Genomic DNA, 18,410 nt, shown 5'->3' with positions numbered 1-18,410 from the left:
GATTAAAAATTGTTCAAGGCATGACCCTGGGGCAAAGGGCGTGGTCTCAAGGTCACTTCAAAGTTGACCTAAATTTACAATTAATAAAAACGTGTATATTTTTCTTACTATAAGGACTAGAATCATCAAATCTTGTAAGTTGATGCATCTTATGACTTCACATCATGTTAACTCAAAAGTAGGTCACGGTGACCTACTTGTTAAATTTTGCGGGGATTTGTTTTCAAATTGATTTGAAGGCATATTTTGGACACTTTAAGGCCTATGATCATCAAACTTTGTCAGTTGATGCATCTTGGGTCCTTGAACAATGTCAACTTAAAAGTAGGTCACTGTGACCTACTTTTTGAACTTTATGACTTATCCTTTTAAAAACATTAAATCCCATTATTTCAGACACTGGGAGGTTTAGAATCATCAAATCTTGTACTTTGATGCATCTAGGGACCTTAAAACATATTTATAACAAAGTAGGTCACTGTGACCTACTTTTTAAATTTTGCCGACATTTGTTTTCAAATTGTTTAAAATGCATATTTTGATTACCTTCAGACCTACGATCATCAAACTTGGTCAGTAGATGCATCTTGGGTCTTTGAAAAATGTCAACCAAAACGTAGGTCACGATGACCTACTTTCGACATTTTATGGCTATATTTCAGTATCTTAGGCATTTATTGGCTTAGAATCATCAAACTTTGTGAGTGGATGCATATTTAGTTTTCGGAGAGTGACGACCAAAAAGTAGGTCATGGTGACCTACTTTTGACATTTTATGGCTTTATTTAAATATCTTTGGTACTTATTGGCTTAGAATCATCAAACTTTGTGAGTTGATGCATCTTGGGTTTTCGGAGAGTAACGACCAAAAAGTAGGTCATAGTGACCTACTTTTGACATTTTGTGGCTATAATTAAGTATCTCTGGTACTTATTGACCTAAAATCATCAAACTTTGTCAGATGATGCATCTTGGGTTTTCGGAGAATGTTGAAAAAGTAGGTCACAGTGACCTACTTTTGAATATCTCAGTTACGTATTAGCTTAGAATCATCAAACTTTGTCAGTTTAGGCACCTTGGGTTTTCGGAGAACATCGACCAAAAAGTAGGTCACTGTGACCTACTTTTGAATATCTCAGGTACGTATTAGCTTAGAATCATCAAACTTTGTCAGTTTAGGCACCTTGGGTTTTCAGAGAACGTCGACCAAAAAGTAGGTCACTGTGACCTACTTTTGACATTTTTTGGCTATATTTGATTATATCTGGTACTTATTGGCTCGGAATCATCAAACTTTGTCAGTTGAGGCATCTTACGGTTTCATTGAATGTCCAACAAGAAGTAGGTCACGGTGACCTACTTTTGAATATCTCAGGTACTTATTGGCTTAGAATCAGCAAATTTTCTCAGTTTAGGCATCTTGGATGTTTGGATAACGTCGTCCAAAAAGTAGGTCATTGTGACCTACTTTTGACATTTGATGGCTATATTTAATTATCTCTGGAACTAATTGGCTTAGAATTGTCAAACTTTGTCAGATGATGCATCTTGGGTTTTCAGAGAAAGTTGACCAAAAAGTAGGTCATGGTGACCTACTTTTGAATATCTCAGATACTTAATTAATTAGAATCATCAGTCTTTGTCAATTAATGTATCTTGAGTCCTCAGAAAATTCCAATCAAAAGGTAGGTCACTTTGACCTACTTATGGTATTTGATAATTATATTATAATATCTTCAGTCTTAACTGGCTAAATATTATCAAACTTTGTAAGTTGATGCATTTTGGGTCTTATGATACTAATAGAGTTGGAGGCTTCTAATAGAAGTGATAGATTGTACAATTTATCAGAAGAGCGATTCAAGGCCCTTGGGCCTCTTGTATTATGTCGCCCCAGACGAAGTCGGGGAGACATATTGCTATTGTACGCATGTTTTTTTGTCCAGGCGTTTTCTTGGAGATGGCTGGGACAATCTTCCTGAAACTTTCCTCAAAGGACGATCACTGGTTGTTGTTGTGCCATGTGGTCATTCAGTTTCAAAATGGCTACCGTTGCCATGGAAACCTGCAAAAAGCGACGAATTTTGACGAATTTTGTCCGCGAGTGTTCTCTCTGGTCTCTTGAACATTCGTCATGAAACTTTTTTTATTTTAGTGATTAGTAATTGTAGTTTTGCGATTTTCAAATAATCAATTATTGCCATGGAAACCAGGGGAAAGTTAAAATTCTTTAATTTCAATTTTCTCAATAACTACTCAAGCAATCGTTTTGAAACTGTCAATGTTTATTCCATGCAATGTGTCAAAGTGGTTTCTATTTTTAAAATAATTGTAATGAGTCGCTCACAGTTGCCATAGAAACGAAACAGAAAAAAAGGTTAAGATGTACTCGTGTTCTCCAAGGTCTAGGTCAAAGTTCTTCGTATCCAATAAAACTTCTTTTCACAAGAATACATATTTGAAATAGGAAAGCCCTAGCCCTTACCGTTCAAACGTTATGGCTAAGGTTCTATGTTCAAGACGACCGCCCCCCCCCCCCCCCCCCCCCCCGAAGGAAGCGCACAGCCAGGTAGAATACACAGATATAACATATACAACTTACAAGTAACATTTTAAAAGTTTCATTCATAAAATTCAGTTCTCCTGATGTGATTTGATATTTGGCCAACATTCATTCTCCTTCTCTTTTGTCTCTTGAATTTATAATTATTTTATTTTATCTATTAAAAAAATAACGATTGTCAGCTGCATTTATTAGCATTTCGCGTTTTCTTGTATTTCCATTACTTTTATATTAATAATTTCATTAGATAATGCATGTATCAATTAGAAAATTGGTACGTCATTTCCATAGTTTTTATTCATTCATAAATCCTTGGATCCGCTCCTGCAGGTGCGCGAAGCCTTGATCACCACTGTAAACAAAACATTCATCTCGCCGAAAATGTTCATGATTCCGCTAAACTGAGAAAGTTTACACATGATTTATCATCTCATAACAAACATCAGCCCTGTGCAATGCAGAAATGCTCGAATTGAAGGTGGCATGTCCGATTCGTTTTCCGGTAGAACCTCTAAAAATGAAAGTGAAAGTAGGGAAATTTCAGAGTTCTCACTGGCGTTATAATACACAAAATAATTCGGCTGATCTTCTTAATAAATTACATTTGCCAAGCTTTTTTAGTAGGAAAGATACTGCCAATTAACAAGTATGAGGCTCAGTTCAGTACATCTGCCCAATTTATTTGATGCAAGTCTGCAAATTTAGGAACTTGTAATTTTTTCCTGCACTACTTTCTTCTACTACCGATTCTAAAAATAATTAGTGGGATGTACCCAATTAAGGTCTTCCGTTTCCAACGGAAAGGACTGATACGACTCGATGGTTGTCCAAGCTTAGCTAATGGACCATTGTTTTAGTGATGATAAAAATGAAAGTCTTGTCCAGTACGGGGCTACATATGCTATTGCTTGCAATAGCAGACTTTCTAGTTATTATTATTATTTCATCTATTTATTTATTTATTTTTTAAATATGGACATTTTGGTTATTACTTGTTTATGAATAAAATAATATCTTGGAATTACGTCGATCTGCCTTGAAAAGAAAGACGACGTCTTTGAATGCCATGAGCACTTTTCAACTGCATCAGCATTGTTTGACTTGACGTTGGCATTTCCTTTTACCTTGACCTCACTTTAAAGAAATTGGTGTCAAACTTTATATGCTAATACATATTCAACTGCATCACTATTCAAGATATTCTGATCAATTTTTTCTAGTTCCTCCTAAATATAAATACATATAGACAGGAAAACATTCCCAAAAGGTTTGTACAGAATTAAATTCATATATTCACCATTCCACCACAGAATAAGAAAAATGTTTAAACAATTCAACGTATCCGATCCATATATATTATAATAGCCTATATTATAATAGCTGGAGATTCAAAGAATTTGAATGCATAACAGATATACATTGGCTGAATACTCTGTAGTATGTAGATATAATCTTCATGTTTTAGTCTCAATATGTCATAGAAGAAGGTGTCCTTTTTTTCCCCTTGACCTGTCCTTGAAGAGTTATCCCCCTTTGCTTTTAATCAACAAAATTTATTTATTGTTTTAAATCTATCTGGTGAAAAAAGATTTTTTAATCGTTTACTATTCTTATTTTACCTTTGCATGAAATACTGTTCACAAGGCAATACTTCGTAAGATGTAATACATGAGGAAAACAATAATTTGAAAATAAAAACAAATACACAAGAACATTAAGATAAAATTTATTTTGATGACATTCAAATCTTTCTGTTCTCATTGTGATGGTAATAAAAAGTTAATTTTTTTATCCATATGAAATAGTGTCATAATGATTCAGTATAAAAGGTTTTCTTCAGGAGTCTTAAATGATAAAATAGAACAATCACACACACACACACACAAAAAAAAAATAGTTTGTCAACGTTTAAACAAGCGGCGTAATCTGCTCAGAAATCCAGTTTTCTCCTTCTTTTTTTTCTTCTAAAAATGAAAGGTGTACAAAGTCAAATGTGTGTAAAAATCCTGCATTACATACAAAATCAAGTTTGTTAAAATCAGAATTCTCAAAGGAAAAAAAACTGAAATTGAAATTGAAATGAAAAGGAGTGGATATTTACCTGTTTTTTCTGTGCTTTGCCACAACACAAAAATCTTCTCCAGCCTGTCGGCACGGGATCGGCCTCCTACAAGTCAAAATTGATTCACATTACTACAAATGTTGTGGGGGGGGGGGGTCATTTTACTGTTAAAAACCATCAATTAATATGTCAAATACGCACCATTTCATTGCTGGTATCTGGATCTGGGAAAGCTATTATAGTGCTATAAATAAAAAAAATTAAAAAATCACATAAATATATTTTTGTTTGGATTTCCTTCTACAATTATTAAATTACTAAATATTATGTATATCATTTCACCTGATATGTGTACTATACAAGTTGCAGTAGCAGCCAGATAGGAGACATACGAAGGAAATGACAATAATTTTAAAATTGTCTATTGTTTTTCAATTATTTTTTTCAAGCCTGGCAGTAACAAGCAACACATACATACCCAGGAATATCACTGTCAGGTGAAGCTTGGATCATAGGATCATGAACAATTTTCTCTGGAGCTTTGTACATTGGCTGTCAACGAAAAAAGAATAATATGTAACATGGTTGGGACAGTTAACTCACTTCAGCATATCTCTGATATTCGAGGTATGGGTGATCGAGATAACATAATTCGAGATAATGGATTCCAACTGTATAAGTTATAGATGCATAGATTACGTAAATTACATTTAGTATATATTTTAGAAATTTACGTACATAAATGATAAGAATAGAATAAATTATATTTTAGAAGAATGCACGCCGGCCTACAAAGAACTTTTATACCTTTGGAGTTATTTTTCTGTGGTCTTCAAGAGACCTCTGTGTCCCCATGCTCGTTACTTCAGCACATTTTGCAGGTCTGTTTGAAAGGGTGAGGGAATAGTGAACGATTTCAGATCCAATCATGACCTTGACCTACAGAAAGTTAAAACAATTAAAACATCATTATTAGAGAAAACAATAGTCAGAGATGGTACAACTAGTATACAAAATATAATATGAGATATATTATGTATTTGAAATAAATATCTCTGTTCAGTAGATACCTTCTTTTGTATTTTCAATTTCTGTGTGTTGTAATTTGCAAATCTGAACGGGGGAATAGCTGACTGTCCCTTGTCTTGGCTAAACATGCTAAAAGCAAAAAAAAAAAAAAAACTTCAACATGCTTTGAAAATAATGCATCATAACAATATACATATGTATATATAAATATGATATTAACAATGTTTTCCATCTATACATATATGCTCTTGAAATGTTCGAATGGTATATTGTTGGCTTAGAATGGCAAAAGAGAGATCACTTGATTTAAAGAATGTAACATGTAAAATTACAAATCATTTACCTTGAGGTAGCCTGTCTGGTCGCCAGAATGATCAAATCTCGTACGGTTTCCCGTGCAACTCTGCGGAATATCTGTTGATTAATAATAAATTACAATTAATTCAATTGTGTTCCTCAGAACTCAAAGATTTTAAGGAGTGAATTGTGCTTTTTCCTTAAAGAAATTATTAAAGCAATGGTAAAGGAACTGCATGCTTACAAATGTAAACCACTATTTGTTAAACTTTAAAATTCACATATTTACAGAGAGGACTTAATTTTGGTACAGAATTATATATTTGCAAAGGATGTGTGCAGAAAAAAACAGCTTTCGTGAAAATTTTGTCTTGCTGATAAGTACCGAAAAACGAAAAAAAAGTTGTCGCGAAAATTGATGCGATGTACATTCATCTCCATTTTCATATAAACATTATTTTTTACCTTCTTTTCTGTTATTCTTTGTTCCTGATACAAATCCCTTTTTGCTTTGATTCTGTCGTCTGAAGTTTGCAGTAGAACTGACTGTTCTTTGCCAACACTGAGAAAAATAAAGAAACAAAAAACCTTTTACATTTCCGGAAATATACACGATGTGTTAACACTGGCGAAATATTTGTAAAAGTTGCATGCTAATAACAATAAAAATAATTTTAGTGACTTTATATACACATGTATCACATACCTGTACTCAGTACCATGAACATTTCTGCAAACCATGTCCAATATACCATCAAGGATGCTTCGCACTATCTAAAACCAAATAAAATGTAAAATGTATAATGACTTTTGGCTCAGGCAGTAAATATATATATTTTACAGGTCATACAAGTTTTGATGAAAATACATGTATAAGAAGCAATGTTATTTTTTTACCATTTCTGATTCCTGGTAGTCAAGGTCCCCGAGACTTTCGAATTCCCTCAGCTTGTCAGAGTTCTACGATTAAAATACAAAAATCAGTTAAACTCATTTATCTTATTATACTGGTATATTTAAAAAAATAGATTATATTAGGCCGGTTTAATTATTAAAGGGTTAATTATAAATGAGTGTTTTAAAACTTTTAATATAACTTACCTCTGATAAACTTGCCATCATAATGTTCAACGAACAGTGAAAGACAATAAACAACTTAACGGTAACCAAGAATAATGCAAAAAGCATTATGACGACCTTGATATTGTGACGTCATTGGTATTATGACGTCAAACAATTGAAAACCTAAATATTTACATTTCAACATAAACTCGATTTCTGGTTATCTTTACAAAGATATCTATGCAAGCGTACCTCAGTAACCTTGTCTGAGTATTTATAATTTATAAACTATAAGTATCTGATAAAGATAAAAAAAAAAACTTACCTCTCCTCCTTTTACTTCCATTTTCCACAAAAAAATCTACACTGAATTTTCGCTATGTGCACAAACAATGTCAAATGATATCTAATTATGACGTTAGTAGCTTTGTGACGTCAGTTGGTCTATGATGTCATCGGCATTAGTACGAGACAGAGAGAAAGAGAGAGAGAAAACTTATTCTTTATTATGTTTCATAATGTTTTTCCGACTTCTGTTGGAGTGAATCAAAGTATCCCATGAGGTTAATTTTCCTCTTCCATGTTAATTAGCCAGGTCGATAAAATGTAGCTATGTACAAAAATCCAAAATGATACGTTTTAATTCATAATCATGTCAAATTTCATACTTGTACATTTACATGTAGATCAATAAAACAATAAAATCAATTGGCAGAATGTATTACATGTATTTGTAAAATTTTTGTGGCAATTTTACAATGTATTACATGTATTTGTAAAATTTTGTGGCAATTTTAAAATGTATTACATGTATTTGTAAAATTTTTGTGGCAATTTTACAATAGCTATCAAGATTTCAGACTTATAGCAAACGTATCATAATGACTTGATGATGCTTACAGCGGAGTGATCAGGATTTCATTAAATACTATAAGATCACCTATTTTCAAGGGGTCAAATATATATTTCAAGGTTTGCAGAAATAGTTTTGGTTTGTGGGGATTTTATTTCGTGGTTGGAAAATGTTTATTAGGAATACATACGATATTTTACATTTCGTGGTGGTATTAAATCCGTGGGTCTTTCGATTCCTCGAAAACAACAACAACAAAAACACACGAAAATAAGTGATTTCACAATATATTGTAAACTTACATGCTTAACGGATAACGTATGACGCTTATAATGAAGCAAAATCGTTTGTCCCTGGTACTTCCTTAAAGGCGTGTTTTAATACTGAGTGAATATTCCGAACATATTTCATATGGAGGAAACATATAACGAAGGAAATGAACGTACCTCTAAATTTCTGTTTGTATGAGTGTATAAATTATATTCAAGTGTATATAGTGACCTAAAGAATTGACAACAAGATGTGTTTGTGAAACACTATGCGCCCGACGGCAACAAAGTTCAAAAAATATTTTCAGAAGATAAGTCAAGGTCACAAGGTCATTGACCTTGGTGTCATTTGAAGAACTTTATTAGTGGAGTATGCACACCAAATTTGAAGTCTCTATCTGTCATGGTTCAAAAGTTATGGAGAAAGTTTGTAAAATCTATTTTTAGCATAAAGGTCACAGTCAAGGTCACAAGGTCATTGACCTTGGTGTCATTTGAAAGAGCGTCATTGTTGGAGTATGCATATTAAATATAAAGTCTCCATCTCCCATGGTTCAAAAGTTATGGCGAAAATTTGAAAAAAGCAATTTTTTAGCAAATAGGTCACAGTCAAGGTCACAAGGTCATTGACCTTGGTGTCATTTGAAAGAGCTTTATTGGTGGAGTATGCATAACAAATAGGAAGTCTCTGTCTCTCATTGTTCGAAGGTTAAAGTTGACAACAGACAGACAGACAAACAGACAAACAGACAGGACAAAAACAATATACGCCTCGGAACTATCGATCCGGGCGCATAAAAATGATTTGTCTCAGCGTGGCATCTACCCTTTTAATTTACTTTTATGCATCAAGAATTCAATGTGGCAGAGAAAGGAACATGTACATGTAAGTTGTTTTTAAAAAAGGAATGGCAGATGTGTATCATTACGTATACATGACATTTGTTTATTCTTCGTTATTTTAAAATTACTTTTAGTAATTTTTAGCAACTGTAGATTGCCATGTCCTGTAGGACTTTACGGACATGGATGCCAGTATTTTTGTCCACAGGCATGTCGAAATTCATGTGATATTGCAACAGGAGAATGTTTGCATTTAGGAAGTAAGATATGCAGCAAAATGCACATGTAAACTGCGTTTTGCTTATATATATATATATTATTTGGTTATCTTCAGAAAGTTTATGGTGTTTAGGTGAAACTTAATTCAATCTATGAGAATGTTTCATAAAATGCCAATCAATCATTATACAATTGAGTTATCCATATAACATCCACAACCAAATCATTACATCTACACTATATTGGTCTTTATTTTGAATGTGTTAAATAAATGTACTTTTTGACTTTCTTAATCTGAAGATATATATGATATCTTACAGACAGACAGATCCAGATTCATCAATACTTGTATATATAAGCTTCAATAATTCACGTAACTTTGTTATCAAACAAACAGACATCCATATTCATTAGCAGACCGAACTATCAAAATGTTTTTGGAGAGCTATTGATCTGCACCAAGTAGTCATATTTTATGTAAAGCTTGTCCAATCTTCGAAAACATTTTGACCAAAATAATACTGTGCACCTGATGTTTTTTGGTTTGGAATGCACCTGCGGCTGCTACTTTTCGCGACATAGGAAATACATTTATTTCAAATAAATACAACGGTTAGCGATGAGAAGTATTCACGAGTAAAAGGAAGTCGCGATTCTTGATAATGCTTCCGACTCTCAAATAAAACTTTTTAACAGTAGGTCTTACAATAACCATTGACGTCCAAACTACGTTTTGGGTGCCAAAATAATGACCCCATGCATACATTTGCACATATAAAAAGGGGAAAAAGTCACCAGTATCTTATTTTAATAATAAAACATTAAAAATTGTGTTTTTTAAGTTTCAGCTTTTCTGGCCCAGTGGTTCTTGAGAAGAAGATTTTCAAAGATTTTTCCTATATATTTCTATGTAAAACTTTGATCCCCCATTGTGGCCCCGCCCTTTGATCTCAAAGTTGAAATAAAAGAGGCCCTACCCCACTGATCATAATTTAGACATTTTGAAATCTACACTACCCCAGGATCTTTTTTGGCCACTCAAGCAAAAATCTCAAAGTTGAAAAAAAAACTATTACATGTATATATTTTACAGCTCTATAGTTAAAAAAGATTAAATCTTCGTAAGTTCTTTATTTATCAAATGCTGTACATACGAAATAAAAACAAAACGGGTATGCTTTATTCTCCATGCACATTTTACTATAGATAGACACCCTGGGTAGAAAATTTACCAAAATTTTCGAAAATGGGAACATTATTTAATTTGCATATAATAAAACACTGCAGGAAAGCAGAGTAAAAAAGAAAATCCTCGAATTTTACGATAATTGAACAAAAAAGACGGTAACCGGAAATTGCTCCCCTTCTTTTCCTGTGCAACATTCGCAACAACATGTACATGTGCAACACCCCTGAAATGAGCAGCAGTCATACATTTCACCACATCCTTCAGGATCGTACAGGGATCTGGCCGTCCTCGGCGTTTGGTTATAATTAGTTCCTTCTTCATCATCATATTGTAGTGAACGAACTCTGTTTGAGATCCTGGTAATAATAAAATACAAGTCAAAGTTTTCTAAATATGATTTTTTAATAAAACATTTTTCTTTTTCGATCTTTTTGACAATTTGGTAATTTTGTTACTTGCAAGAATCACCTGAATGAAAATTGAAGAAATCGATTTACTCAAATGTGAACCGAGACATCTTTGAAATGCAAAATAGCTAATGTCGAACCTATCGATGTCGCCTTTCTATAATTATACTTATAAAAAGTCACTGGTATTTTGGGGTAAATACTTGTATGTACCACTATCTCACCTAAAGCAGCGATGATAAATCCATAAAATCATTAATATAGACATTGCTGTAATCAAAAGTACTCCGAAAATGACCAATGCAATGAATTTACCCATCTGAAATAGATTGTTAAAAATATGATGTACTAGTATCAGTCCACTAATTAATTCACACATCAATTAAAGACTGTGTTAGAGAAAGGCGAGGTAAAAAGATATTTTTCGGGAAAAAGCGTATATTTACCTATAAATTTAAAAACCTTCAAGAGACTTTAAGAGCCGACCATGGTACCACATTTTATCTCCATGCAGTCATTATATAAAGTGAAATATAAGGGGTCTTTTCATTTTTATGGTCCTTAAAAAAAGTCATTTACACAAGTCCTTGATAATGAATAACAAAGTCTTACGTAATTTTGGCAACTCCTTTTCTCTTCTTGTTTTTTTTTAATCAGTAAAAAATCCTCGACAAATATATTTATCACTGATATCATAACAGTCTTTTCATACTATTTACATTTGTTTTATCTAAATGTATGTTAGATTTAATGTATTTAGTTGAATTTACATATATTATTTAAAGAGAAAAGTATACTTTTTTAGTACATGACAAACAACGAATTCAAAAAGAGGATAAACCCAAATTCGCATATATCAAACTTTCTCCAACATGTTCATTGCCAGACTTAGTAACAAATTCAAATCTAACATAAAATCTAAGTTGATGTTAAATAAATTATGTCTAAGCACACTAAGTCATGCGTTTTACTAGACGAATAACATTTGGGCGAAGCATAACAATAGCTAGGCAGAGGATAAAAAAAAATATCCATCGTCTGTTTCTCAAGAATCCTATTAATGACTGTTCTCAGTACAATGAGATAACCCGCACTCGTAAATTAAAGCAGATGGCGGGAGAATGTTAAAAGTGTATTTGAAATATTCGTTAATCAACTTCAATTAATCATAATTTAAACCAATGGTTATCTCGTGCTTGTGTTGATATCTCGGACATGATTTTTGTGGGGCAGCCATAGTGGAATCACCGGAACTTTGGCCGATTTCGACGCTTTAACGACCGATCTCTTTTTGTCTTTTTCATATTGAAGAACGAGTACAGGTCTGGTTGTTTTTATCTTCCCTCCTTTTGCTTTCCTCCTCCATTTGCGAAAAAAGGAAACGGGGAGGCTCGAAATTCCCGGACCTTCTTCTGGTTCTCTGCAACACCTGCAGCAACTACAGAAACAAGCACAGCAACCATGGTATCCACAACACCCTAGTAATGAGCAACATCCGTAGTAATCTACACAGCACAAGTCACATTTGCCGCCATGTTCAAAACATCCGGGATCTTCACGGGGAGTTCTGGGTGTTCTGTTTGACTTCTGATTTTCCTCCTCATTAGGCCTTGTTCTTCTTGACCTCATTCTGAAATATTGTCCTATATTTGACTATTTTCTTTTGTTACAAAAATATAAAATACATTTATAATAAATTTTCTTATAATTTTTTTTTTTTGGTTTTGAATGAAGGCTGCTTATGCTCGTTTTTGATGTTAGCATTTTAAGAGAAAAAAATGCACTTGAACCAGCCTCTGAAAAAAAAATCAAGCGGACCTAATGGTAACTATTTGATGCCCAAATCTTACCTGAAACAACGACGATAGCAATAAACGCAGAGCAGAGTTATCCCTGCAATGGTCAACAAAGCTCCAAGGCCGATCAAAAGCCAAAACCAGACTATAAAATTAAAAATAAATGTAAAATTTCCATATATAACTTTTACAAAATAGACAATATAAAAAGTATTAATTGCTTATATACATTGTATTTCAAAATTGAAATTAATAACTAAACGTTGCACTAGGAGTTGATTTCTTGGAGGGAAGAAAAGGCACTCCCTTTAAATCACACATACCGAAAAGGAACTGATCAAAAACATACCATTATCAACGAATGACAATTCACACTTCCCAGGGCCTATCCAATTGTTTGTAGAATCGCATGTTGATACAGAACTTCCGACCATAGAATAAGCTCCATCACACTCATACACGGCTGACGTACTGGATACAAAACTTGAAATATGGCCATGCGGAATGGAAGGAGGCAGGGTAGGGCAGCTCATTATCCTTATCCTCTTAAACCAGAGATGTGCATTTAGATACCGGTATTAACAATGAAAACCGAAGAAAAATAATCGACAATGTCTCAAATAAAATACTAACTTTTAGTTGTGAAATTTTATCGCAGTTCGTTGAAATTGACCCCTTTGACCTGTTTGCGTTTTGATAGGGATTGAAAAGTCTGAATCATTGATTGTGCCGAAAGAACTTGGCAATCCGACCACTTTTCTGATAGACCATTTCATGTATGCTAGAAATTTTAATTGAAACACGTGTGTGGCAACGCACTTTGAAAAAATTACGCACTTTGAAAAAAAATTCAAAGTGCGTTAAATTTGGGACAAAATCAACGCACTTTGAAATTTTTTTCAAAGTGCGTTCAAACGAGTTTGTTACCAATAACGCACTTTGAAAAAAATTTTTTTCAAAGTGCGTTAAGAGTCTACATCAATATATTTTACCATGGAGACACTTAACGCACTTTGAAAAAAAAATCATATTTTAGTCATGGAAAGATTTTATTTGTTATTTATCTTTCAAAAAACTAAACCTAACCCTTACCTCAAAAATGAATTGATTTACTCCCGTCGAAAAGAGAAGAAGACGGTTATGAGATCCCTCAGTCCAAATCTTTATTTTTCCAATACATAAGCGTCGGTTACAAACGGGGGAGGGGAGCAATAAACCTAAAAAGGGTACGCTACATTTTCAATGCTTATACGATCTTTATATCTTTCCAAAATAAGTGGGTGGCTTAGCCCCCCCCCCCATCCCCTCCCCTGGCCCTTCGCCCAGTCTCGATGTCTATGCTATACTCAAAGCATTCATATAATTATGTATTTACCTAACTGGTATGACGTTGAAAACTTTCAATATTAAATGAGTTAATTTAAAACAGATGAAAACTAGAAATTTTTAAGTACAGTAAAACGTATGAGAGGGAAAGAATTTTCTAAGTTTTGAAAAATCAAATTGGCTCCTTTTTATTATGATAAATGCTAAGTTGCTTGAAGCTGTCCTCTGTTAGTGCCCCCTATACACCTTTACATCTACTAATAAAAGAATAGAATTTAAAAAAAAAGAAGAAACGAATAAATGAACTTAAACAATCGTCACTCTTAAAGAGACGTTAATTTTCCCTTTTATTTTTTATTTATCATACCGATTATTTGAAGGAATATTGATCAATCTTTATTTTTTTTCAAAGTGCGTTAATATGGTCAATATTAACGCACTTTGAAAAAAAAATATTTTTTTCAAAGTGCGTTAGCTTGGTCCCAAATTTTAACGCACTTTGAAATTTTTTTTTCAAAGTGCGTTGTAACACACGTGTAAATGAAAACCTAATTTTGTATTTTCTATTTCTTTATTTATTTTCATATATCATTATTTTGATATACAGAATATGGCTGTGGCAGAAACAAAATTACAATAGTCTAATCACAGATAGATGGCTTCTGTATCTTTTCCGGGAGCAAAGGTCATGATTCCTTGAGAAAGATATGTCTTTGACATCAATTTTAACAAAAATGATTTGCTAATCTTGACACACGTACTTTTATTTGATTACAAAGATGACAAATTCTTCTGAAAAAATGTTGCACATTTCTAGATCACAACTCGTATTATAATTAATTGTTTTCTGTCAATAATAATCGAGGAATGAAATTAAAAGATATCCCTGTACGGTGTACATGTACATGTTAGGAAATAATATATTAAATTTATCCCTAATCATTTAATTTTAAGTTATAATTCAATCATCGTGCTAATAAAAATTGCTCATGATGAATTTCTTAAAAATTTTAAACGTTGCATTTATGTAAAGCAAACTTACATTCTTGATATTACGAGGGTTGTCCCAGAAAAACGCGAGCACGTAACACGTATACCCATGTGCAACGCACCGGAGATGAAATATGAAATTACAATATTTTCTCTGAAATGATTCGATACGCAAGAGCGTGTTCGTCATATGATCTTGTTACAGGTGGTTTATGTTATGGTGTTAATGTAATGAAGGAGGGTATTTCTGATAATTTTGAGAACTGTGTTTGGGAGCCTTCCATTGTCAAAATTAATGCTATCACTGAACAATTTCAAATACGAGGTATGCTATTGACAAACAAGTTGATGGAACAAGATTGTTCGGAGGCTCCTTTGAAGTCATTAGTAAGTTTTATGCAAGGTCAATACAGTACTAATGACCTTGTTAGCAAATACAATTTATTATTTCATACTAAGTGTTATATACACTATTCATAAAAAATGTATACACACTTATAATTGGTTACGGGTTTTTCTGTTATCTAATTCCCGATCATGACAAGGAGCACACAGTGTTTATGACCTCGGACGGTAGGAGATACTCGCTCCTCCATTGTACCTGATCCAATATCTGATGTTTTAGAGATTCGTGTGCTCTTCTCCTGATTTGTATTGTTGGAATTGTCTTTTGATTTGAACTTGAATAGTGTTCAAGTGAGCTAAAAATATGAAACTGTAAACGCGCAGGTCGACCCATCGAAATTCTGGGTGTGGGATCAAATGCCTAGAAAACGACAATGAATTTTTTGACATGCAGACTTCAAACGAGGATGTTGCATTATCGGAGCATGTTTTGAGTATCGAATTAGGGAATATTCTTCATATGAACCATATAATTAATACATGTGTACATAAATGATATTTTTTTCACAGAATTGATATATATGAATCTTAGTTTTGTACAGAATGCTCATGTGTTTGTAAAAAAATATTTGTTAAGATAAACAGCTTAACCCTGTACAACGCAGTAGGACCGATCCATAGTAAAATTCAATATTTTTATTGTTTTCTTCTGAATAAAGATATCATGTAAATTACTTATAATTACAAATACAAAAGAGTGCATCGAGCCGAGACAAAATCAATAAAAAGAGAAACATGAACCACATATACATATACATGTACATACATTGTATTTGAATAGATGTCGAAATCATAAAAATGCTAACTTTTTTTCACATCAACTTGCATTTTTCAGTCACGGCCATAAAGAATATCCTTGAAGTCATGCAGTTGAAATTAATCACAATACAAAAAAGAATACATGTTCATGTACTGTTTAATTATTTTGTGCTTGTGTTGTTGGATCTCACTGGGTTTGAATGTGGGAGCCATATAGCGATCGCCTTGGCATTTTTCCTGACTTTGTTGTATACTTCATCATCCATTGGATTATCGGGCCTGCTGGAACGCCACCGCCGCCAGAGGTCTCTTCGTTTCCGCCTCGCTTTCATATTTGTCCTTTTAGAAAGAATTCCCGTCCACCATTTCCCCTTTCGTCTTCTGCCTCTCTCATGTAAACCCCTATTGCCTTGCACATGCGTGTCATCTGGTTCTCTGCAACACCGACAACACGTGAAAAAACCGCAACCACAGAAACCACGATAACCACAGCACCCGTAAAGCGAGCAACATCCATTATAGTCCACGCAACCACAAACATCACAACTTCCGCCGTAATCACAACATCCGCCACAGACACCGGGAGGGTATTCCTCGTCATGGATCGGTCCTACTTTCCGAATTCGATTACGCCTATTGAAGATTTGTAATGAAAAATTCTTATTATATGTATCAAAGTTTCTCACATTTTAAAATTTATTTTTGATTTTTTTTCTTTGCTTACCAGCAACATCGTTTACAACAGTAAACACAGAGCGCTGTTATTGCTCCTATTGCCACTAGAGATCCAAGGGCGATCAGGAGCCAAAACCAAACTGAAAATGGAATTTTATTGACATTAATAATATCAATATTGGTACCACAATTCAGAATTAAAAAAATGTTACTTACTCTCATTATGTTGTATATTTTCTAGTGACATGAGTTTGTTATTTCCTATTTGAGAAACATTTGGAAACCAATTAACCTACCTGCTAGCCATGTCCCCTTGATTAAATTGTTGCATTTATCAGTACCAATTAGATAAACTACAATAAACCTATTCTTATTATGGTCAATCCAACCTCACGACGTAGGTATTAAAAACCCTCTAAATAGAGAACAATAGGTGCTGTCCTACGACTGAGAGTACATTGTATTTTTAAATTGAAAACGAAGAAAAAAAAACCAAATTATATTCATTTGTAGCACGTTTCACGCTAGGTTTGGTTTTGCTTTGTTTTAATTATAATATTAAAGTGGCATTTATTTGCGAGTTTAAGTCGAGAGGGGAGTGTGTTTGGATGGGGATGAGATAAGTTTTTATTTTGAATTCGAAGAAATCCAGACAATTATGGTCAGTGACTTACGGAATCTTATTAATTTTGAGTAGAAACACATTAATCTCAGTAATGTAGGATCATAACGAAACGGGTACCAGTATTGCAGATATTTCTTTTTTTATTGAAATATGCATTATCTTAAAAAAGACATATTTTATCCAAAGATAAGAGTAAAGCTTTACTATACTGTTATCAATTTAATTTTCAGTGCATGTAACATACATGTATCTTACCTAATGTTATAATACGAGTACTAGTACTAAATTGAATGTTATATAGTCAAAGTGTAAGGATTTCATAACATTATTTTTAACTCACCCTCTGGTAGTTTTTCCTGACTACAGACCGTGTTTCCATACCAGATATGAGATGTTTTGTTACAGTAGAAATTAGGAGCTCCGGATAAAGTATATCCCGGATTACATGTAAATCGGACAGAAGGTTCCCGACCGCTAGAGTCTATACTAGTCACTGGGTAGCCATTAGGCAAAGACGGGGGAATATCACAACTCATCTAGGTGATTCTAATGGTGATCGGATCATGTATTGCACTTAAATACATTTGGAAAAACGAAAATCAGAGAGATAATTTTTTTTCTAATGATTCAGAACCCTACCCTTAGGTCATGACTAGGTAATGAATGTTATAATTTGAATTGAATGACCCAGCAAAAATTAAAGTCTTAAGGACTATTGAAAAGAAATTTGTTTTTCTCTGATTAGAATGTTATCAGAATGTTTTTCTGAATTTTCAATTATATCAACCGTTCATTTGACATTCTGGATAAACTTCAACAAGAATGATACGTGGACATACAGGTAAATAATTATATAAGTATTTACCTGCACAACTACAAACAAATACTTTAACAGGTATTGTACGAATGCACAAAACTGGTTTTCCACCTTACTTTTTTTAACGTTGTTGATGAGGTTTTTCTTGGATTGATTATTGCTTTTATTCTTTAATTAAGAAAGAAAGCCTTTACACAAAGTAAAAACAGAAAAGGTGAAAAGAA

The 18,410-nt window shown here is 33.3% G+C and overlaps 3 protein-coding genes across 3 annotated transcripts; all 3 read right to left on the bottom strand.

Annotated features, from left to right (window-relative positions):
* Window positions 1–4,814: 4,814 nt before the first annotated feature.
* LOC134246922 (uncharacterized) lies at window positions 4,815–7,405 on the bottom strand. The gene is made up of 9 exons (XM_062729265.1): window positions 7,339–7,405; window positions 6,849–6,911; window positions 6,658–6,725; window positions 6,417–6,513; window positions 5,998–6,068; window positions 5,696–5,783; window positions 5,433–5,564; window positions 5,104–5,177; window positions 4,815–4,869 (listed from the first exon to the last, which is right to left on the bottom strand). The coding sequence occupies exons 1-9, from the start codon at window positions 7,357–7,359 to the stop codon at window positions 4,815–4,817; spliced, it is 669 nt and encodes a 222-aa protein (XP_062585249.1). The 5' UTR covers window positions 7,360–7,405.
* A 4,389-nt stretch (window positions 7,406–11,794) lies between these two features.
* LOC134246920 (uncharacterized) lies at window positions 11,795–13,122 on the bottom strand. The gene is made up of 3 exons (XM_062729263.1): window positions 12,939–13,122; window positions 12,644–12,734; window positions 11,795–12,423 (listed from the first exon to the last, which is right to left on the bottom strand). The coding sequence occupies exons 1-3, from the start codon at window positions 13,120–13,122 to the stop codon at window positions 11,979–11,981; spliced, it is 720 nt and encodes a 239-aa protein (XP_062585247.1). The 3' UTR covers window positions 11,795–11,978.
* A 3,066-nt stretch (window positions 13,123–16,188) lies between these two features.
* LOC134246917 (uncharacterized) lies at window positions 16,189–17,905 on the bottom strand. The gene is made up of 3 exons (XM_062729262.1): window positions 17,710–17,905; window positions 16,794–16,884; window positions 16,189–16,702 (listed from the first exon to the last, which is right to left on the bottom strand). Exons 1-3 carry the CDS (start codon window positions 17,903–17,905, stop codon window positions 16,231–16,233), a joined length of 759 nt encoding a protein of 252 aa, XP_062585246.1. The 3' UTR covers window positions 16,189–16,230.
* Between the last annotated feature and the right edge of the window lie 505 nt (window positions 17,906–18,410).

Source organism: Saccostrea cucullata, unplaced genomic scaffold (assembly GCF_032062105.1).
Source record: "Saccostrea cucullata isolate Sc308-1 unplaced genomic scaffold, CSIRO_AGI_Scuc_v1 ctg2014, whole genome shotgun sequence".
Taxonomy (NCBI): domain Eukaryota; kingdom Metazoa; phylum Mollusca; class Bivalvia; order Ostreida; family Ostreidae; genus Saccostrea; species Saccostrea cuccullata.
This window is presented reverse-complemented; position numbering and strand designations above follow the sequence as displayed.

Excerpts from the sequence above, each read along its gene's own strand:
- LOC134246922 (XM_062729265.1), bottom strand. The coding sequence starts at position 7,359 with ATGGAAGTAAAAGGAGGAGAG. Across the intron at positions 6,726-6,848 it reads ACTACCAGGAATCAGAAATG|ATAGTGCGAAGCATCCTTGA; the intron begins GTAAAAAAATAA and ends ATTTGGTTTTAG. Across the intron at positions 5,565-5,695 it reads AATTGAAAATACAAAAGAAG|GTCAAGGTCATGATTGGATC; the intron begins GTATCTACTGAA and ends AACTTTCTGTAG.
- LOC134246920 (XM_062729263.1), bottom strand. The coding sequence starts at position 13,122 with ATGAGCTGCCCTACCCTGCCTCCTTCCATTCCGCATGGCCATATTTCA. Across the intron at positions 12,735-12,938 it reads ATTGTCATTCGTTGATAATG|TCTGGTTTTGGCTTTTGATC; the intron begins GTATGTTTTTGA and ends TTAATTTTATAG. Across the intron at positions 12,424-12,643 it reads TGCTATCGTCGTTGTTTCAG|AATGAGGTCAAGAAGAACAA; the intron begins GTAAGATTTGGG and ends ACAATATTTCAG.
- LOC134246917 (XM_062729262.1), bottom strand. The coding sequence starts at position 17,905 with ATGAGTTGTGATATTCCCCCGTCTTTGCCTAATGGCTACCCAGTGACT. Across the intron at positions 16,885-17,709 it reads TCAGGAAAAACTACCAGAGG|TTTGGTTTTGGCTCCTGATC; the intron begins GTGAGTTAAAAA and ends TTCCATTTTCAG. Across the intron at positions 16,703-16,793 it reads TGTTGTAAACGATGTTGCTG|GCGTAATCGAATTCGGAAAG; the intron begins GTAAGCAAAGAA and ends AATCTTCAATAG.